The sequence below is a fragment of the Sturnira hondurensis genome, unplaced genomic scaffold, assembly GCF_014824575.4.
Source record: "Sturnira hondurensis isolate 20B ecotype Veracruz unplaced genomic scaffold, ASM1482457v3 Scaffold0020374, whole genome shotgun sequence".
NCBI lineage: Eukaryota > Metazoa > Chordata > Mammalia > Chiroptera > Phyllostomidae > Sturnira > Sturnira hondurensis.
This window is the reverse complement of record NW_028093005.1, coordinates 1155281-1172965: the sequence shown is the minus strand read 5'-3', so window position 1 is coordinate 1172965 and position 17685 is coordinate 1155281. Positions and strand designations below refer to the sequence as shown.

Here is a 17685-nt window from a genome sequence, read left to right as displayed (position 1 = left end):
TTTTGTTCATTATTGCTGATATTCACAGAACTGCCTAGAGGCAGACAGGAGTAGGAAGCAAAGGTCAGGGGATTAAGGGATTTGCCCCACTGATCCCCTGATGAGGAAGGAATCAGGGGGCTAACCCAGTCTCCCCCGCCACCCACGGTCAAAGCAGAGGGTGGTGTCTTGCTTAGGTACGTAGTCACATCACCATGGTTTGATCTCAGTTCTCACATTCACTGTGTGACCTTGGGCAAAGTACTGAACCTCTCTGTGCCTTCATTTCCATAGGTACAAATGAGGTTAATAGTTGTTATACCAAAGCTGTTGGGAAGATTAAAGATGCCTGTAAAATGATTAGTGCAATGCCTGGAATACAGAAAACATTCCAGCATCCATTCACTCTTACCTCCTATCCCTTGATCATTATTATCATCACCGCACACTATCATTCAGCACCTGAATGAATTTTAGGGTCTGGCAGGTAGCTGGAGGCCTTATCTGAGCCTCTTCCTTAATCCTGTTATCTTCCTCAGGAAAGCTGCTCCCATCCGCTGTGCAGACTTACAAGAATCCCCTCGGCCCGCTAGCGCCATCGCTGGACAGGAGGTTTGGAATCCTGATGTTAGCACAGCTGTGTCTGGGGTCTGGGCAAGTTCTGAGGACCCCGGGGTGGGGAGCAGGGGGATGCACACTACAGTGGGTCTACTGAGCAGGCGGTGTTGGGGGAGGGTACGCAAGTAGCCTCCACATCCTGGGTGCTACCCTGGGATGCACCTTGGCTTGGATGGGCTTTCTTGTGAGCTCACCCACAGGAGGATAGGAGAGCTGGGGGCTTAGCGAATCCTAGACCCTCTCAGCCCCACTCCTGGGGCAAGGTCCCTGCATCCTTTACCAGGTCATCCAGGGGCAGAGCAATGGTGAGGAGGAAGCACAAACCGTCCTGGGACTTGTACCCACCCGTCCCCTTGTGCAGCAGCCCAGTCCCAATCTTTCTTCCACGGGCACCAGGTGTCTTCCCCACACTGCGCATGTCCACTTCTGGAGCCTCCAGTGAAGCTAGCTCATCTCCCCGATTCTCTTATTCTTCAGGTGGGAAATCTAGGGACTGAGGAACGAGGCTCGAGTCTCAGTGCCGGACTGGAACTCAGACCAGCCTTCTCCTCCCACCCAGTGGCTCCCACCTTCTCTGCATGTTAGAATCACCTGGGATCTTTCAAAAGCTCCAAAGCCCCAGCCACAAGCTGGACCAGTGAAATCACACTCTCTGGGGTTAGGCAGGCATCAGTGGTTTTTCTGGAAGTTCCCTAAGCAATTCCAATTGTGGACAAGTTTGGAAGCTGCTGCCTTCCCACCCCAACACCCAGAGTCCTGATAATGGGCAGGCCCCATGTTAAGCACTTTAAGCATCACCCACCCTTGTCTTAGCAATCTGTTATTGATTTCTGGCATTCCAAACACCAGGAGGGGTGGCTTCATGTATTAGTGAAAAGCTGCTCTGGATTTATCAGCTGGTGTAAAGTTATGTACATGGCGTGCTTGCCAAAGTTAAAATAAATGAAAATGCTTAGACAAATGGGCAAAACCACAGTCAAAATTCTCTAACCGCACATTAACATCTTTTTAAAAAATTATATGGATAGGTTTCAAGAAACTGGCTTCTTTTTTTTTTTTTTTAGATTTTATTTATTTAGCTCCGGCGGGTGTGGCTCAGTGGATTGAGTGCTGGCCTGCGAACGGAAGCGCTGCTGGTTCATCCCTGAGTCGGGGCACAGGCCTGGGTTGCACCTGAGCATCAACCACACACTGATGTTTCTCTCCCTCTTTTTCTTCTTCCCTTCCTCTCGCTGGGAAAACAATTAAAATCTTGACCTGGGTCGTGCCTAGGCATGTGCCTTGACAAAGAATCAAACAGGTGACCCTTTGGTTCACAGGCTGGCACTCAAGCCACTGAGCCACACCAGCCAGGGTTGCATATTAACCCCTTAATTGCGCTTATAAGCAATAAAAACGAATGTTGAAGGTAACTAAAGATGAGCTTGACTTTTTATGAATAAAATTCTGGGAAACAGAAATATACATTACACCCTTTCTAAAAATTCCAACCTGAAATTTGTAATGTCCCGATGTTTCTGACGAAGTTGCAATTCTTTGTGAATTTTTCGACTCCCTGAGCAAAGAAATGCTCAGTGTTATCATTTTCAGTTACCCAGCAGGTTGCGCTTTTCTCCTCCCTGTGAGCAGAACCCAGGGACACAGAACCAATGTTCTGTGTTCACCAGACTCAGTGACGCATGTCTGCCTTGGGACACACGTTGCTTTTAACAGACCTTGATTTCTTTCACTCTCAGACCTGTGAGTCAACGAGTCCAGTCATTTGTAACTGTCTGTGTCGGGGACTCCTTTGGAGTGTCTGCTAAAAATGTCGGTTCTTCCTTGAGAATAGGTACATACTCACATGGAAGCAATTTTGCACCCAGTTTTTGGGAGCACCTAGTCTCCTAAAATCCTCCAGGTCCCCACCCGAATCCCACAGATGAGGAAACAAAAGCCCAAAGGCTAAGGTGACACAAGCTATCAGTTAATGGCACTCTTAGGATCCACTCATTCTGCTGCCTACTGACTGTGTGACATCCAAGTGACATCACCCACCAGACCTTCGGTCCCTGAGCCTGAAGACAAGCATGACAGCGGTAGAATATTCCTCTCTGGCTCTCGCCTTGTCAGAGTGATAGTCATGGTTGCTGTAATTATTTACAAGTAAGGAAAGGGACTCAGGGGAAACAGGCTGTTGTCCTAAGTCACCAAGCTGTGTCTTGGCACACAACACCCTGCATCCCCAACCCCTTCCAAACCCTGTTTGCAAAGTTGTTCCCACCTGGAGCAGGGCTCAGGAAGTCCTGGAACTGCTCTCGGGCGGCAGCCTTTGAGTTCAGCACTGCGCACTCGCTCTCTCCTGCAGAGGGAGGACCAGTGACAGGAGCAGCAGAGGGGACGGTCACTGTGGAAGGGCACGGAGAGACCCCAAGCAGTGAAGCTGGCCTGGGGGAGGGGAGGGGCTCCCACCCTCGGGGCTATAGTAACAGCCTGTGGCAGCAGCTGCAGACCGAGGGAGGCAGCAGGGACCAGCTGGGCTGGCCAGGCCACAGAGGGGCTTCCTGCGTGGGCAGGTCAGCCACAGGAGCCGTGGGGCAGCCCTTGGCTGAGAATTCTCAAAACCCCATCCCTGCCTGGCACTGTGGGCAGGGCTGCTAGAACACTTTCAGTTTTGTTTTTGCAAGAAACGAAACTCAACAGGAAGACTCCGGAGACGAGGCCATGGAGGGAGCCGTCCAGGTGTGCAGGAACTGGTAAGGAGTTGCGTCTCTAGGGGCGACCTGAGGCTGTCTGGTGAAGGGGCAGACAGAGGAGAAGACAGTCCAGGCTAAAAAATATCGGGGAGGGGCTGGCTGGGCACTGTGGCCCCTCAGGAAGGAAGGCTTAGACCCTGGGGATCTCTGGGACAATGGGATGACGAAAAGTGGTCAGCACGACCTTACATCACTCAACCGCGGCCCCCCTCCACCCTGGAGATAGTCTAGACTCTCCGGGACAGTCCTAAAGCCAAAGAGCCAGGTTAATTGTCCCTGCTGGGCTACTCATAGTCCTAATTTGGGGTTCTGATCATATAGTCGGCACACCAGTCCAGGACCAACCTCCCCACCCCACCCTCCTTGAGAAGGAGCTGTAGAGCAGGGGAAAGAAGACAGGCCAGGGAGCCAGGACCTCACGGGCAACTCAGAGGCCCCTGGCCCACTGAAGGGCCTCACTGTCGATGGAAGCTGCCTACCTGTAGGAAGCTTTGCTCCAGCCAGATCCCCCTGGCTCTTGAGTGTCTGAACCAATGCAGAAGAAAGGGCTGAGGGAACAGAGCAGAGAGAGCAGAGGGGGGAAGGGCCAGGCCAGGCAGTGGGGCAAAAACAGAGGAAGGGAGAGCAAGGCAGCCTCTGAGCCATCTGCCTGGGCACTGCAGAGCTGAGAGCTTGCTCAGACCAAAGGAGCAGGGCTCTGGCTCCTCCCTGGTCACCTCCCCTGGGCCAGGGACTTGGGCGTACAACTCCTGTCATCGTTTGGACCTTTAGGGACACAGGCACTGGGTCTCCCTCCTCCTGAGCTACCACAGCAAGAGCTGACTGAAGTGAGACATTTCTTGGTAATAAGGAGTCTTAAGAAACACCATGCCCAAGAACTGGGAGACTCAGAAGCTTGGGTTCTTTGGGGTCATCTCTCTGTGGGTGTGTACTGGGGAGCCTGGGGGCATGGGGGCAGTGGGTGGCCTCTCACCCGCCGAGTCATGGGGATTCTGAAGGTTGGCATGGTCCTCGCAGCAAGCATGGGAGTGCCCGCCTGGACTCTCAGCCGGCTGTGGGCTAGCCAGGGGAACACTTGAAAACAAGGCAAAATCTTTGAAAGAATTTAATATTTGTTATTTTGGTTTTGTTGAAGTGGCTTTACTGAGGTATAATTGACATACGCTGCATTTATGGTACGTTTTTAAAGCATACCTTTTGGCCCTGGCTGGTGTAGCTCAGTAAATTGAGCATGGGCCTGCAAACCAGAGGATCACGGTTCGATTCCCAGTCAGGGCACATGCCTGGGTTGCAGGCCAGTTCCCAGCAGGGGACCCACGAGAGGCAACCATACATTGATATTTCTCTCCCCACTCTCATTCCCTTACCCTCTAAAGATAAATAAAATCTTAAAAAATACCTTAAAATGGGAAAAAGTGTACCTTCTGATGCATTTGACATGTTTATATACCCATGAAACCATCACCCCAGCCTAGATAATGAGCCTACCATCACCCCCAAGACTTTCCTGGGTCCCCTTTGTGGTCTATTCTTCCTGCTCCTCTTCACTCACCCTCACTAGCCCTGGGCGACGTTAAGAGCTTTGTAGAGCATCCTAGACTCATTCTGTGAGTTACCACTGCTCTGCTTGGGGACCAACAGGGACAAGTGGCCTCATCATCATAATTTAAGGGCTTGAGGCCTCAACATTTCTTAACCCAGCACCCCTGGGTGTAAAATAGGGCTCCGTGTTTTAGACCATGAAATGAGCCTGAGTTTCTTCCCCCTTGACCTCACAGCAAAAGAAGCATGGCCCCTGCCCACTTGGCTCTCCATGAGGCAAACTGCATGCTATTCCTGGTCCTCTGCCAGGAGTGTAAGGAGCCCGTCCCACAGGCGAAGATGGATGAGCACTGCAAGACAGGGCACCAGCAGGTAAGCGGCCCAAGGAGGGGCAGGCAGAGCAGGGTGCTGGGGCAGAGTCCGCCCTGGGAACTGGCTCCAGCAGCTGGGCTAGTCTTCCAGCCCTGCGTGTGCCAGCCCCTCTGCATAGAGGAGAGAGTAGTTGTCTCTCTCATACTAAATTGAGTCTACCCCTGATTTTCCCATCCCCAGCCCTTCCCGCACAGGCTTACAGGTGTGGCCGAGGCAAGGGCTCCCTGTTTTAGGAAAGGCTGAATATTCTTTTTTTGTGAAGAGGGGAAGCAGGAAAGGAAAGCTCTAGAAGGCAGTCATGGCCAAGGTCAGTCCAAGGCTGACTTTTCTTTCCTGCTCTTTCATGTCAATCCCCAATGGCACCCCTCAACTGTCTTTCTGGAGATGCTCAAGCTCAGGTGTCCCCCTCAACTCCATGGGTCCCCCAAATGCTTCTTCAGCCCAGGGCTGATGCCACAGCTTGTGGCCACACCTGCTGCTGGGCCCTAGGGGCTCACAGACCCAAACCTGCAGCCAGAGCCGTGAAGCCGGGGCAGACGTGGGGGAAGGCGGCAGGTGCAGGTGGGGCCAGCGTTTCTCTGTCTCCGCTCAGGTTGGGTGTGCGATGTGCCAGCAGAGCATGCAGAGGTCCTTGCTGGAGTTTCACGAGGTAAGAAGCAAGTGTGACTCATCACTTACCACCAAGTGGCCAACCTGGGAGGAGAGGGAGGGCGGGGTGGGGGGGGGGGTGCCCATAATAAATACTTCCACCTGACCTCTCTCCTCCCCCGAGTGGGCCCAGGCAACAATGGGCAGCTAGTGCAGCTGGTTGGGCATCATCCCACAAACAGAAGAGCTGCGGGTTCAGTTCGTGTTCAGGGCACATGCTGGGGCTATGGGTCTGGTCCCTGGTCAGGGCGTGTATGAGAGGCAGCTGACCAGTGTTTCTCTCTCACATCAATGTTTCTCTTTCTTCCTCCCTTCCTGCTTTCCAAAATCAATAAAAGGGGGGGAAAGGGGCTTGCCATGTCCACAAGCCTAAGGAGAGCTCAGATTCCCTGAAGGGAGCCCCACTCTGGCCCTTCCCACCGGCTGTCTTAATTGGCTTTTGTCCCCTAGGGAAATAAGCTCATGTCCCCAAATGGGCTGCAGTCCAGTCACTGCAGGCCAGTGACCATGCCAGTCCTGCCTCCCCCCCACAGACCACGGAATGCCAGGAGCGCCCCACCGAGTGCAAGTTCTGCGGGACAGCCGTGCGCCTCAGCAAGCTGGAGGTCCACGAGCAGCACTGTGGCAGCCGGACTGAGCTCTGCCTGGACTGCGGCCAGCTCGTCGTGGTCCGAGGTCTGGCCCAGCACAAAGACTTGTGCCAGAGGGAGCAGGCCCAGCCCCAGAGAGGTGAGCAGTGCAGGCTGGGGCGGAAAGGAGAAGCTGGGAGGAAAGGAGCCCCTCCTGGACGGGCTGCAGGAAATGTAGGCGTTCAGCAGGAGAGCCCACCTGTGTGTATGACAGACGTGTGGGCCTCGGATTCATCTGGCTGCTCCAGTTCCAGACCAGGGGTGTCAAACTCACTTTCACTGGGGGCCACATCAGCCTTGCAGTTGCCTTCAAAGAGCCTAATGTAATTTCAGCTCCTTAACTGTTAAGGAGTAGTTACATTTATACAGTCCTAAAATTATTTGGGCCCTTTGAAGGCCGCTGCGAGGCTGATGTGGCCCCCAGTGAAAGTGAGTTTGATGCCCCTGGTCTAGACCATGCACTAGAGTGGCCTCCTCGTGTGTCTGCTGTGCTCTTCAAGTGACTGGCCTAGGGAGCCCCTGAGGCAGGTGGCAGGGGCCTGGGGGCCACGCAGATGGAGGCAGAGGCGATGGGGCCCTGCAAAGCAGGAGGCTTCCTTGGAACCCCCCTGGCACAATCCTGGCCCGCAGAGATCACCTGCCTCCTCTCACAGATGACAAACCCATGCCCAGAATGAGGCCGCAGCTGGCCAGAGGCAGAAATAAGGCTGGACACCCAGGTTTCCCAACACCAAATACGGAGTGTCATCCACCAGCGGCAGTAGACAGAGGAGGCGAGCTATAGCTCCTGACCTCTGGGCCTGCGTGGTGGCTCCCCGTACCGCTTCACACTCTCTGCACCCAGCCACCTCTTTATGAGGTGTGTCAACAGAGGACACAAGCCACCAGTGTGACCACTCACTCAAGGTGAAAACTGACAAAGGACAGCCATGGCCAAGTAGCTCAGTTGGTTAGAATGTTGATCTGATACTCCGAGGCCGTGGGTTTGATCCCCAGTCAGGGTACATACATTAAGTGGAACAACAATTTGATATCTCTCTCTCTATATATATATATAGAGAGAGAGATATATATAGATAAAATTTTTAAAAAATTTAAAAATTGATAAGGAAAAATCTGGAATGCTTCAGATTCTTGAGATTCATGTATATTTCCTCCACACGACTTGGCTGGACTTGAACACAACTTAGCACAACCTCATCAACACACAGCACAATCAGCAGAGACGTGTGCAATAACAGTCTGATCCCGGAGCTCAGAACTGGCCCCTGTGGTAACGGCTCCCTCTGTCTCCTTAGAAAGTGGTCTGTTCCAGGACAACGTCAGGGTCATGTGTGCACGGGCGCACCTCTGCGGTCATGAAGGAGCGATGTGGCTAACCCGGCTGAGGTTGCCGGTGTGGCCCAGCACCCTGGCAGTGCAGGAGAGGCAGGCAGGCCCGGGGCAGTTCATGCTTGTGACTACAGGCCGTGCAGGCAGTTGTGGGACAGCTGGGCTAGCCATTGTCAAGGGCCATCATTTGTGGTGTTGTATCTGTGTTTATTCAGGGAAGAGAATTTCAGCTCCTAAAAACAGTATCTCCCGTCGTGACTGTCATCGAATGACCCCAGGAAACAAGCCTTTACACCATCTGGTGAGTAGCAATTAGTCATCTTCTAATGGTGCTCAGCCCTTGTCTGTATTGCAAAAAGTGCAGTCCTAAAGGTAGATTCTGGGTCCAAATTTACATATGATATTAAAGGGTCTCATCTTTACTTTTGCTTTGCTCAGAAAGGGATGTTGAGAATTGCTTTAGGCTAATTTATCCCAGATCATGGACCCCTTCTCGTGTCAGCTCTCAAGGAGCCTCCCCGACCAGTCCAGCTCTCCCTGCTCACCTTGAACATCTTCAGCCTCCAAGGGCCTGGGCACTGCCACACTCGGACCTGCCTTATAACTTCCTGCCCCTCGTGGGAGTCTTGTCCATGAGACTGTGAGCGCCTCCACAAAAGTGAATGGCTTTCTCCCTCTCCCCACGAGGAAACTGATTCCAGAGCTGGGTACCAAAGGGGGATCTGTAGAGGTGTAATGATGTAATGGATTGGCGGACTGATTTTGCCTGGGAACACTCACGGACTCGTTCCTCCACAGCTCGAAGCACCTCCTGGTGCATTAGCTGTGCCAGGCCACTTCCCTATTTTGCAGGATGGAGCATACTTGCTCTGGGGAAACTTAGTAAGGCTTTGCCCCAAGAACCTCATCTCTTTCTCCTTAAGCAGAGGGCATATCCTTTCTTAACCCTTCAACTCAGAGAACTATAAATGTCAGAATTAAAGAAACCCTAGCATGATCTCGTTCTTTTTGCTTATTGTGGTAAGACACACACACCATCAAATGCATCCTTAGTGCCACTTAGCACGTCCACGGTGCCGTGCAACCATCACCTCTGTCTGGCTCCAGAACACTTTCACCGCCCCAGAGAGAAGCCCTGCACCCACCAAGCAGCGACTCCCTGCCCCTTCCTATCCACAGTCCCTGGGAACCGCTGCTCTGCTTTCTCTCTCTGTGGATCTGCCTATTCTGGACGGTTCATGGAAAGGGGGTCCTGTCATACATAGTGTTATGTGGTTTCTCTTACCATGTGTTGTCAACGTGCCTCTGTGTTGCAGCATGTGTCATACTTCGTCCTTCTATGGCCTTTGTGGCCAAACTACGTTTTGTTTATTCATTCGTCTGCTGACAGACACTTGGGTCATTTCCCCCACTCAGCTCCTTGCTTATTGAAGTGGGGTCTGTGGACCATCGGCATCGCCCGGGAGCATGTGAGAAATGCAGAGCCTCAGGCCCTCCCCCTAGAAATAATAGGTCAGAATTGGCTGTTTCACATGATCACTGGTGTTTCAAGTTCGAGAAGCACTGTCTCGGCCAAGTGACCCTCAGCCTTAGCAGCACAGCGACATCTCCTGTGCTTTGCTTTTCCTTCATACCGATGCTTAGTCAATGACAGAAGTACCCCATGTCATTCGTGTGATCCGGGAGGTGCTCAGGGAACGCAAAAGCAAGAGTGAAGCTGATCACTGCCTTTCCAAGGGTCCAGACTGGCAGCCTAGGACTCCCACCTGCTGACTCACTGGGCCTGGACCCGGGCTTGTGGTCAGAAACTCTGAGTGTTAGTGCCACTCTGCCACTCACGGGTTGTGTTGTTTCCCCGAGAGGAAGATGGGATAACAGTTTGTCTACCTCTTCACGACCACGCACCACCCCACGCACCTCTGCACCAGCATCCTCATGCACACCCTCGGCCTTCCCGCCCATGGACCACAGAGGGGCCTTCTCCATTCCCTCTGACGCTGCTGGGGCACTACGTCCCCTCCTCTTGCCTACACAAGGCCTTTGTCCCGCAGCTCCAGCCACCGTCCCCTCTCTCCTCCAAGGGGGAGAAGTGAAACGAGATGCACGTGTCCTCAGCAACAGAGTCTCAAACCTTCCCTCCGCTGTGTTCTGATGTTCACTCTGGGAGATTTTTAAAGGGGTACTATTGACAAATATCTGTATCGATGGGTGCAGTCTGTGGCCTTGCATGGAAAGCATTCTCTCCCTCTTTTACTTCTAATTTGCACATCGGAGACTGGAAATCATCTACACCAGGTAGTTTTATGGGTTCTTGGTTTATATTACCACAACCCAAAAATTGAAAAACAAAAAAATCCTTCTCTTGATCTCATTTCCTGTCAGCTGCCATCCCCTTTCTCGGTTCCCCTTTGTAGCAAAACCTTTGAAAAAGTTGTCCGTAGTCACTGCCCCCCTTTGCCCTCGGCCCACCCTTACTTACACCCACTCTAACCTGGCTCTTGTATGCCCACAACCCCTGACAAAACCTGCTCTTATCAAAATCAGTGACCTTCCTTCCCATAGCTAAATCCAACAGTCAATCCCAGGCTCAGTTTACGAGGAGACCACAGTTCATCACTTCCTCTTCTTCGCGCACTCCAGTTCCCCTCTTTCTTGGCTTCCAGCACAGCACTCTCTCCTCCTCCTGCACCCTGCCCTCTCGGGGGAGGGCCCGGGAGTTTAGCCTCTGCATTCCTCTCTATCTGCGGTCACCGCCTCAATAATTTCACCCAATCTTATGATTCAAAAAAATGCCTTATGTAGGAAGACACTCCCAAATCTATAACTCCTTCCAGAATCTTCTCCCAGACTCCAGACTGATATAGTACTGCCTACTCGACATCTTCACTCAGGGGTTTTGTAAACAACCTGTTTAAAATGGTAACCCCCTCCCCCATCCCGTATTTACCACCCCCCTTATCTCTCTCTACTGTTTTCTTTTGCATGGCATTTTTATCAATTTCTCCCGTACTGTCTAATTTGCTTCATTATTACAGCCCGGGTTAGTCGTCTCCCATCACCCCAGTTAAAATGTAAGCCCCGTTGCTCCCTTCATGCTAACTGCTGCCGAGTCACAGACACATCGCTTCCTAACTCTTTCACTATTTCTCCTAGTATTTAGCTCTCTGTTCCTAAAGCACCACCTCATGCTGCTATCGCTCCATCCTCCCAATTGATTGGTACCAGCCATTCTGGTTAAAGCAATAATCAATGATATTGTGACCATATAAGTGTTATAAATGACCATGACACATATACTACAAATGCATTTGTTTTCTCCTACAGCTTTTTGTTTTCTCGGGCGTTAATCATTGCTTCAGCTTTTCAGTTGCTCCACTTTCCAGTTAGCTATCACTCAATCATCCCTCAAACTTCCCACCAGATCTGAAACTGGCCCTCGATACAATGCAACACATCAAGTGTTGGAACACATCTATTCATTTAACTATGGGGGCCTGCGGCTCCCAGGGCTGATGAGTAGCTGTCATTCAGGGAACCCCTCCTACCCCCTCCAGGGTTAGCGTCTATTCCCCAAACTTTGGGTTCCGATCTTTTTCTTTCCAGGTTTGCTTCTTCTTTGGTAGAGTGTATCCTTAAAAAGTTTCTTGAGAAATAAAGCATGGGAGGCCAATTTTTTAGACTTCAGACTTTACATATCTGAAAATGATAACTAAGATGGCTATAGAATCTACCATTTTAATGGTAGGACAAAATTTTCCAAATACAAAAGTAGGGAGAGAATATAATACACCCCTATGAATTCATCACCCAGATGTACCAATAATCAAAAGTTTTAAACACTACTTCATCTATCTTTTTTATCTTTTCCATTTTTCAAAAGTATTTTAAAAGCAAATCCAAGATTTGCTTGCCATTTCACCCATCATCCTTTAAAATCTTAAAAATAGCCATTTTCAGCCCTGGCTGGTGTAGCTCAGTGGATTGAGCGTGGGCCTGCAAACCAGATGATGGCGGTTTGGTTCCCAGTCAGGGCACATGCCTGGGTTGCAGGCCAGTTCCCAGCAGAGGACACAAGACAGGCAACCATACATCGATGTTTCTCTCCCTCTCTCCTTCCCTTCCCCTCTAAAAATAAATGAATAAAATCTTTTTAAAAAGTAGCCATTTTCCTACTTAATTACAATGCCTTTAACATTCTCAACAATCGTAAACCAATTCTTTTCGACCACCTTCTCTGAGCCGCCCATGGCTTGTTCATTACTGCTCCTTTCTTTTTCTTCTCTTGCCTTCTATTGGAGGGAGCAGATTTTCTCATTTTCTTTCTTCTTTTCCACTGATTTGGCAACTTTCCACTCTACTCCTATCATTTCAGTAGTTATGAATATCTGACTTAATGTCTAAAATCACTCATATTCTCTAGCCTTCTAACAAACAATACATGGGTTTCGGAGTATGGTCACTCACGTCATGTGCAAACACTGCCAGAACAGCTTTGTCCCTCCTCCTTCCCATTCGGCCCAAGTTCATCATTACAAGGCTGACCCCACATCTCCCAAAGCGCCAGCTCGTGCACCTGACAGTTCAGGTCTTCACCCCTGGACCGTGGAGCTCGCTTGCTTTCTCACAAAGTCAGCTATCAGCTTAAACGAATGTTTGTCCTGTTCTACCAGCATTTCTAAGTGTTTATGGCGGGAGGTTGTCGGGTTATCTAGTCTGTTGTATTGTCCGGTCATTAAAGCCAAAATCATTTTTAAATTCGATATATTACTCACCACTGCAGGATAAAGGCCGCACAGTCTCAGAGTATGCAAAGTGCTTGCCAATTGGAGAGCCAGCGATTCCTCCTCCATCGCTCCCAAGTCAGGCTGCTGAAGATCAGACTTCCGCAGCGAAAAGAGATGTTCGTCCAAAGACAAAAAATATAAACAAATTTCCTCTTCTTTCTGAAACTTCAAGAAAGCAAGCACCAAGTGACACAACACCCCAGATCACGTCTCCTGTAGAAGATGAGGCAGCTTATGACATTCTGAGAAGATGTCCTCAGTGTGACATCCTACTTCCCCTGCCGACCCTAAACCAACATCAGGTAACCAGCTTCCATCCCTTCCTTACCTGGCTGCAAACCATCTGGGCAGGGCTTAGAGAAACCCAGACCCTGCAGGATGTTTGCAGACACTGCCACTGGAAAAGCCCTTCCCCATCTCCTTCTTCTCTGCCTGACCAGCGGCCCAGATCCACCCTTCCTAGCTCTCCCCACCTGGTTTATTTGCATGCTCTCCTAGAGACTGGGCCACCTTGGAAGGCAGAGCCAGCTCCCTCATCTCTGTGTCTCCAGCTCCTAACCCAGGGGCTGACTATGGCAAATGCTTTAAACAGCTGAGTAAATGAGTGAAGCAGAGAGCATCCACTCTAGCTCTCTCCTGGTGCAAATAAGGCAATGGAGGCCTGTAGACAAAAGCCTTGCTCAAGGTCCTAGGTCTATTGGTATCTTGCTTCCAGCAGATTGAGGTTTTCCTCCAACAGACGAAGATTTGCAGCCTCCTTATCCTGAGTTTTACATCCTAGATTATTTTCTATTGGTTTCCATTATGTGCCAGTTAGGATGCAAAGTTCTTTACAAACAGCTGATCTTCATTATACATAATAGGCAGATATTTTTATTCCAGTCTTACAAATAGAGAAACTAGACAGAAAGGTCGAGCAGCTTCCCCAGGATTATACGATTAGACAACGGCAGGATTCAGCCTGGGATCCACATGTTCATAGTTCCTAAACTGGTGCTCTTAAACTCCAGATTGGATGTTTCTAATCTGGAAAAAACTTTTAAAACTTTAAAAAAAAAACAGCTTTCATTATTTGCTGTTTTTCAAAATACACGAGATAATACCATACAAAGAAATACACAGGCAAAGCCAGTCCTCCCCACTGCTCCCCTCCCCCCGCCGTCCCCAAGTCCCCTGCCCTGAGTTCCCAACACCCGCAGCCTGCTGGGTGTCCTTCCCAAGCCTTACCTTTGCCCACTCACACCTGAACAAACCTATGCGGGGTGTGAATTATTTCTTTTCCCGTATATTATCTTCCTATCCTTATTACACCACCATTTGCCTTTTTAACTCAATATCATGCACACTCCTTACAAAAAAGTAGACCTAAATCTTTATCTTCTAACTTCTTTAAGCATCTATATGTGCACACAAGCATATCATTTTACAAAGATGGGTGAATTTCACACTTGCTGAGAATGTTTTTAGTGCCATATTCTCTCTCTTTTTCTGATTTTTCAGTTCCAGTTTACATTCAATATTATTGGTTACTTTTAGGTGTATAGCATAGTGGTTAGACATATACTTCACAAAGTGGTCTCCCCAATATTTCAAGTGCCCTTCTGGCACCGTAAATAGTTATTACAGTACCATTGACTATATTCTATGTCCTCTATGCTGTAATTACATTCCTGTGAGTATTCCGTGACTACTAATTTGTGCTTCTTAATCCCCTCACCTCTTTACCCAGGCCCAAACCCCTCGCCCAGATACAATCTGGTCTCTGTATCTATGAGTCTGTTTCTATTTCGTCTCTTCAGTATTTTGCTCTTTAGATTCCATGTATAAGTAAAATCACATGGTATTTGTCTTCATTTGTCTGACTTCTTTCACTTAGTGTAACACCCTCTAGACCCATCTGCGCTGTTGCAAATGGTAGCATTTCCTCCCCCTCTTTTCGCCACCGTGTAAAGGCACTGCCGTGGTTTTTACCCACTCACCTGCTGATGGGCACCTGGGTTGCTACCCTATCTTGGCTCTTGCAAAAAACGCTGCAATGAACATAGTGGTGCATATATTCTTTTGAATTGTGTTTTGGGTTGCTTTGAATAACATACCCAGAAGTAGAATGGCTGGGTCATAGGGCAGTTCCATTTTTAACTTTCCCAGGAACCGCCGCACTGTATTCCACAGTGGCGGCACCCATCTCCATTCCCATCAACAGGGCACAAGGGTTCCGTTTTCACCGCACCCTCGCCAACATATCATTTGTGGAGTTATTGATGATGGCCATTCTGACAGGTGTAAGGTGGTATCTCATTGTGGCTTTAATCTGTATTTCCCTGCTGATTAGTGAGACTGAGCATCTTTTCATACGTCTATTGGCCATCTGTTATGTTCTCTTTGGAGAAAGATTTATTCCGATCCTCTGCTCGTTTTTTTTTCCCTTTTGGATTGTGGTCTTTTGGGGTGTGAGAGCTGGTGTTGAGTTGTCTGAGTTCTTTATGAATTTTAAATATTAACCCCTTATCAGATGTATCATGGGCCAATATCTTCTCCCATTCTGTTTTGTTGCTAGTTTCCTTTCCTGCACAAAAACTTTTTAGTTTTTTTGTAGTACCATTTGTTTATTCTTTCTTTTGTTTCCCTTGCCCAAGGAGATATAACACAAGAAAATATTGCTAAGAGAAAAGTCAGAGATTTTACTGCTTGTGTTTTCTTCTGGGAGTTTCATGGTGCCAAGTCTCACATTTACATTAAATGTAAATTTAATGTAATGTATTTAATTCATTTTGAGTTTCAGGGTTTTTTTTAATGTGGCATAAAAATGTGGTTTGTTTTCTCTCTCCCTCTCCCTCTCTGAAAATTTACCTAATTTTCCCAATATCAGTTATTGAATAGACTGTCTTTATCCCCTTATATGATCTTGTCTTCTTGTCATAGATTAGTTGACCGTATAGGAGTGGTTCATTTCTGGGCTCTCTATTTTGTTCCATCGATTTATGTGTCTGTTTTTATGCTAGTACCATGCTGTTTTGATTACCACAGGCTTATAATATACTTTGATGTCAGGTAGCATGATTCCTTTGACTTTGATCTTCTTTCTCAAGATTGGTATGGCTATTCAGGGTCTTTTGTGGTCCCATATAAATTTTGGGTTATTTATCCTAGTTCTGTGAAAACCACCATTGGTATTTTGACAGAATTGTGCTGAAACTATAGATTGCTTTGGGTAGTGTGGATATTTTAATAGTATTCCTCCTATCCATGAGCTTGGTATATGTTTTCACGTATTTGTATCTTCTTTAATGTCTTCCTTCAGTGTCCTATAATTTTCTGAAAATAAATCATTTATCTCCTTAGTTAAGTTTATTCCTAGGTACTCCATTTTTTAATTTTTTAATGCAATTGTAGATGGGATTATTTTCTTAGCTTCCCTTTCTGATAGTTCATTATTGGTGTGTAATGTGTATTTACCCATTTATTTATTTTGTATATTTGGCTTGTATCTTGATGCTTTACTGAATTAATTTATCAGTTATAGTAGTTTCTTGTGAGAATCCTTAAGGTTCTCTACAAACAGTTCCTGTCACCTGAAAATAATGACAAGTTTACTTCTTCCTTTTTAATTTGGACGCCTTTTATTTCTTCTTGTCTGATTTCTATGGCTAGGACTTCCAGGACTATGTCGAGTAAGAGTGGTGAAAGCGGCATCCTTGTCTTATTCCTGATCTCAAGGGAAGCACTTCTAGTTTTTCCTGGTTGAGTATGTTAGCTGTATGTTTGTCATACATGGCCTTCATTATGTTGAGATCGTGCCATGTGGTCTCACCTCCCACAATTCATTCTTTCTTCCCACACTTTCCTTCATCCTCATATAATCAGGTTGCTGGATTTAGCAAATAAAATATATTACTTGGGACAAAATAAGTACGAAGTAACAACGTGGGTCCTACTAAAAAAGTTGTTTCTCTGAAATTAACATTGAAACAGACATTCTGTATTATACAACCATTTACAAATATACACATTTAGAATCCAATTATATATATTTCCTGGCATCTTACTGTTCTTATGTAGCAGCACCCAAGGACATCTCTCCCTCCAAGTCAATAATGGGGCTCTTTTTAAAAAAATGACTCAGAGTCCATGGTGTGGTTGTTCCCTCATCTGTCCATCTGCCCCACCGATGATGACAGTCCTCAAGGAAACATTGTGCCAAGCCACCCAGAGGCCCCTCCTTGGTCACTGGGCCTTTTCTCTGCCACCTGTAGTTCAGGGCTTGTGCTCCACAAACCAGGGTTGGCCAAATCTGGATACCCCAGGAAGTAACATTTCCCACTTTAAACACATTCAACTTCTTTATGTCCATTTCTTTAGGAGAAATGCTGGTGGTTAGCGTCATTGAAAGGAAAACAAGTGAGAAACTTCAGCTAGATTTGGAGAAGAGAAGGTACTACAGATTTGGAAGATTTACTGGTCTCCCTGCTTACTTTGTGTGGTAGCCTTTACTTTTGAAAGGAGGTGGGTTTTATTCCTTGGGTGTTTTCCTATGGAAGAAAATGTTTGGATTTTAACTACTTTCCTCCTTTTGAACAGAGATGTTGGCCTATTCAAGAGCTAGAGATAAACCAGGAGAAAAAAAAGCCTCCAGCTCTTTTGCCCGAGAATTATGACCACACATCAGGACCCCACAGCCTGGACGCCCCGGAGGACCGACTGTGTCTGTCTTACACCCCCATCTCACACCGCGATGTATGAGAACTCCAGCTTCCCCACGCCCCAGCCAGCCGTTGTTGCCGTCATTATCATTTTCTCTAATTTTAGCAATTCTATCAGGTATGCAGGCATATCTTACTGTCGTTTCCAATTGCAGGTCCCTAATGTCTAATGATGTTGACCATCTTTTCATTTGCTTATTTGCCATCTGAGATGTCTGCTCACATCTTCTGCCCATTTTCTAAATGGACTGTTTACTGTGAGTTTTGAGATTATATATAGATATAATATGGGTATATATATGGGTATTGGTATAGATATATATGGGTATCGGTATAGATAGATATA

At 48.0% G+C, this 17685-nt stretch overlaps 1 protein-coding gene across 1 annotated transcript; it reads left to right on the top strand.

Annotated features, from left to right (window-relative positions):
- Nucleotides 1–3089: 3089 nt before the first annotated feature.
- Nucleotides 3090–17680, top strand: XAF1 (XIAP associated factor 1). The gene is made up of 8 exons (XM_037029589.1): nt 3090–3332; nt 5111–5246; nt 5839–5895; nt 6428–6623; nt 8071–8156; nt 12636–12941; nt 16999–17071; nt 17218–17680. Exons 1-7 carry the CDS (start codon nt 3301–3303, stop codon nt 17053–17055), a joined length of 870 nt encoding a protein of 289 aa, XP_036885484.1. The 5' UTR covers nt 3090–3300; the 3' UTR covers nt 17056–17071; nt 17218–17680.
- Nucleotides 17681–17685: the final 5 nt, after the last annotated feature.

What these genes read in the sequence shown, in the direction of transcription:
- XAF1 (XM_037029589.1), top strand. Translation starts at nt 3,301, where the DNA reads ATGGAGGGAGCCGTCCAGGTGTGCAGGAACTG. An exon ending in GCAAGACAGGGCACCAGCAG is followed by an intron (nt 5,247 to 5,838) that starts GTAAGCGGCCCA and finishes GTCTCCGCTCAG; the next exon opens with GTTGGGTGTGCGATGTGCCA. An exon ending in CGACCCTAAACCAACATCAG is followed by an intron (nt 12,942 to 16,998) that starts GTAACCAGCTTC and finishes CCATTTCTTTAG; the next exon opens with GAGAAATGCTGGTGGTTAGC.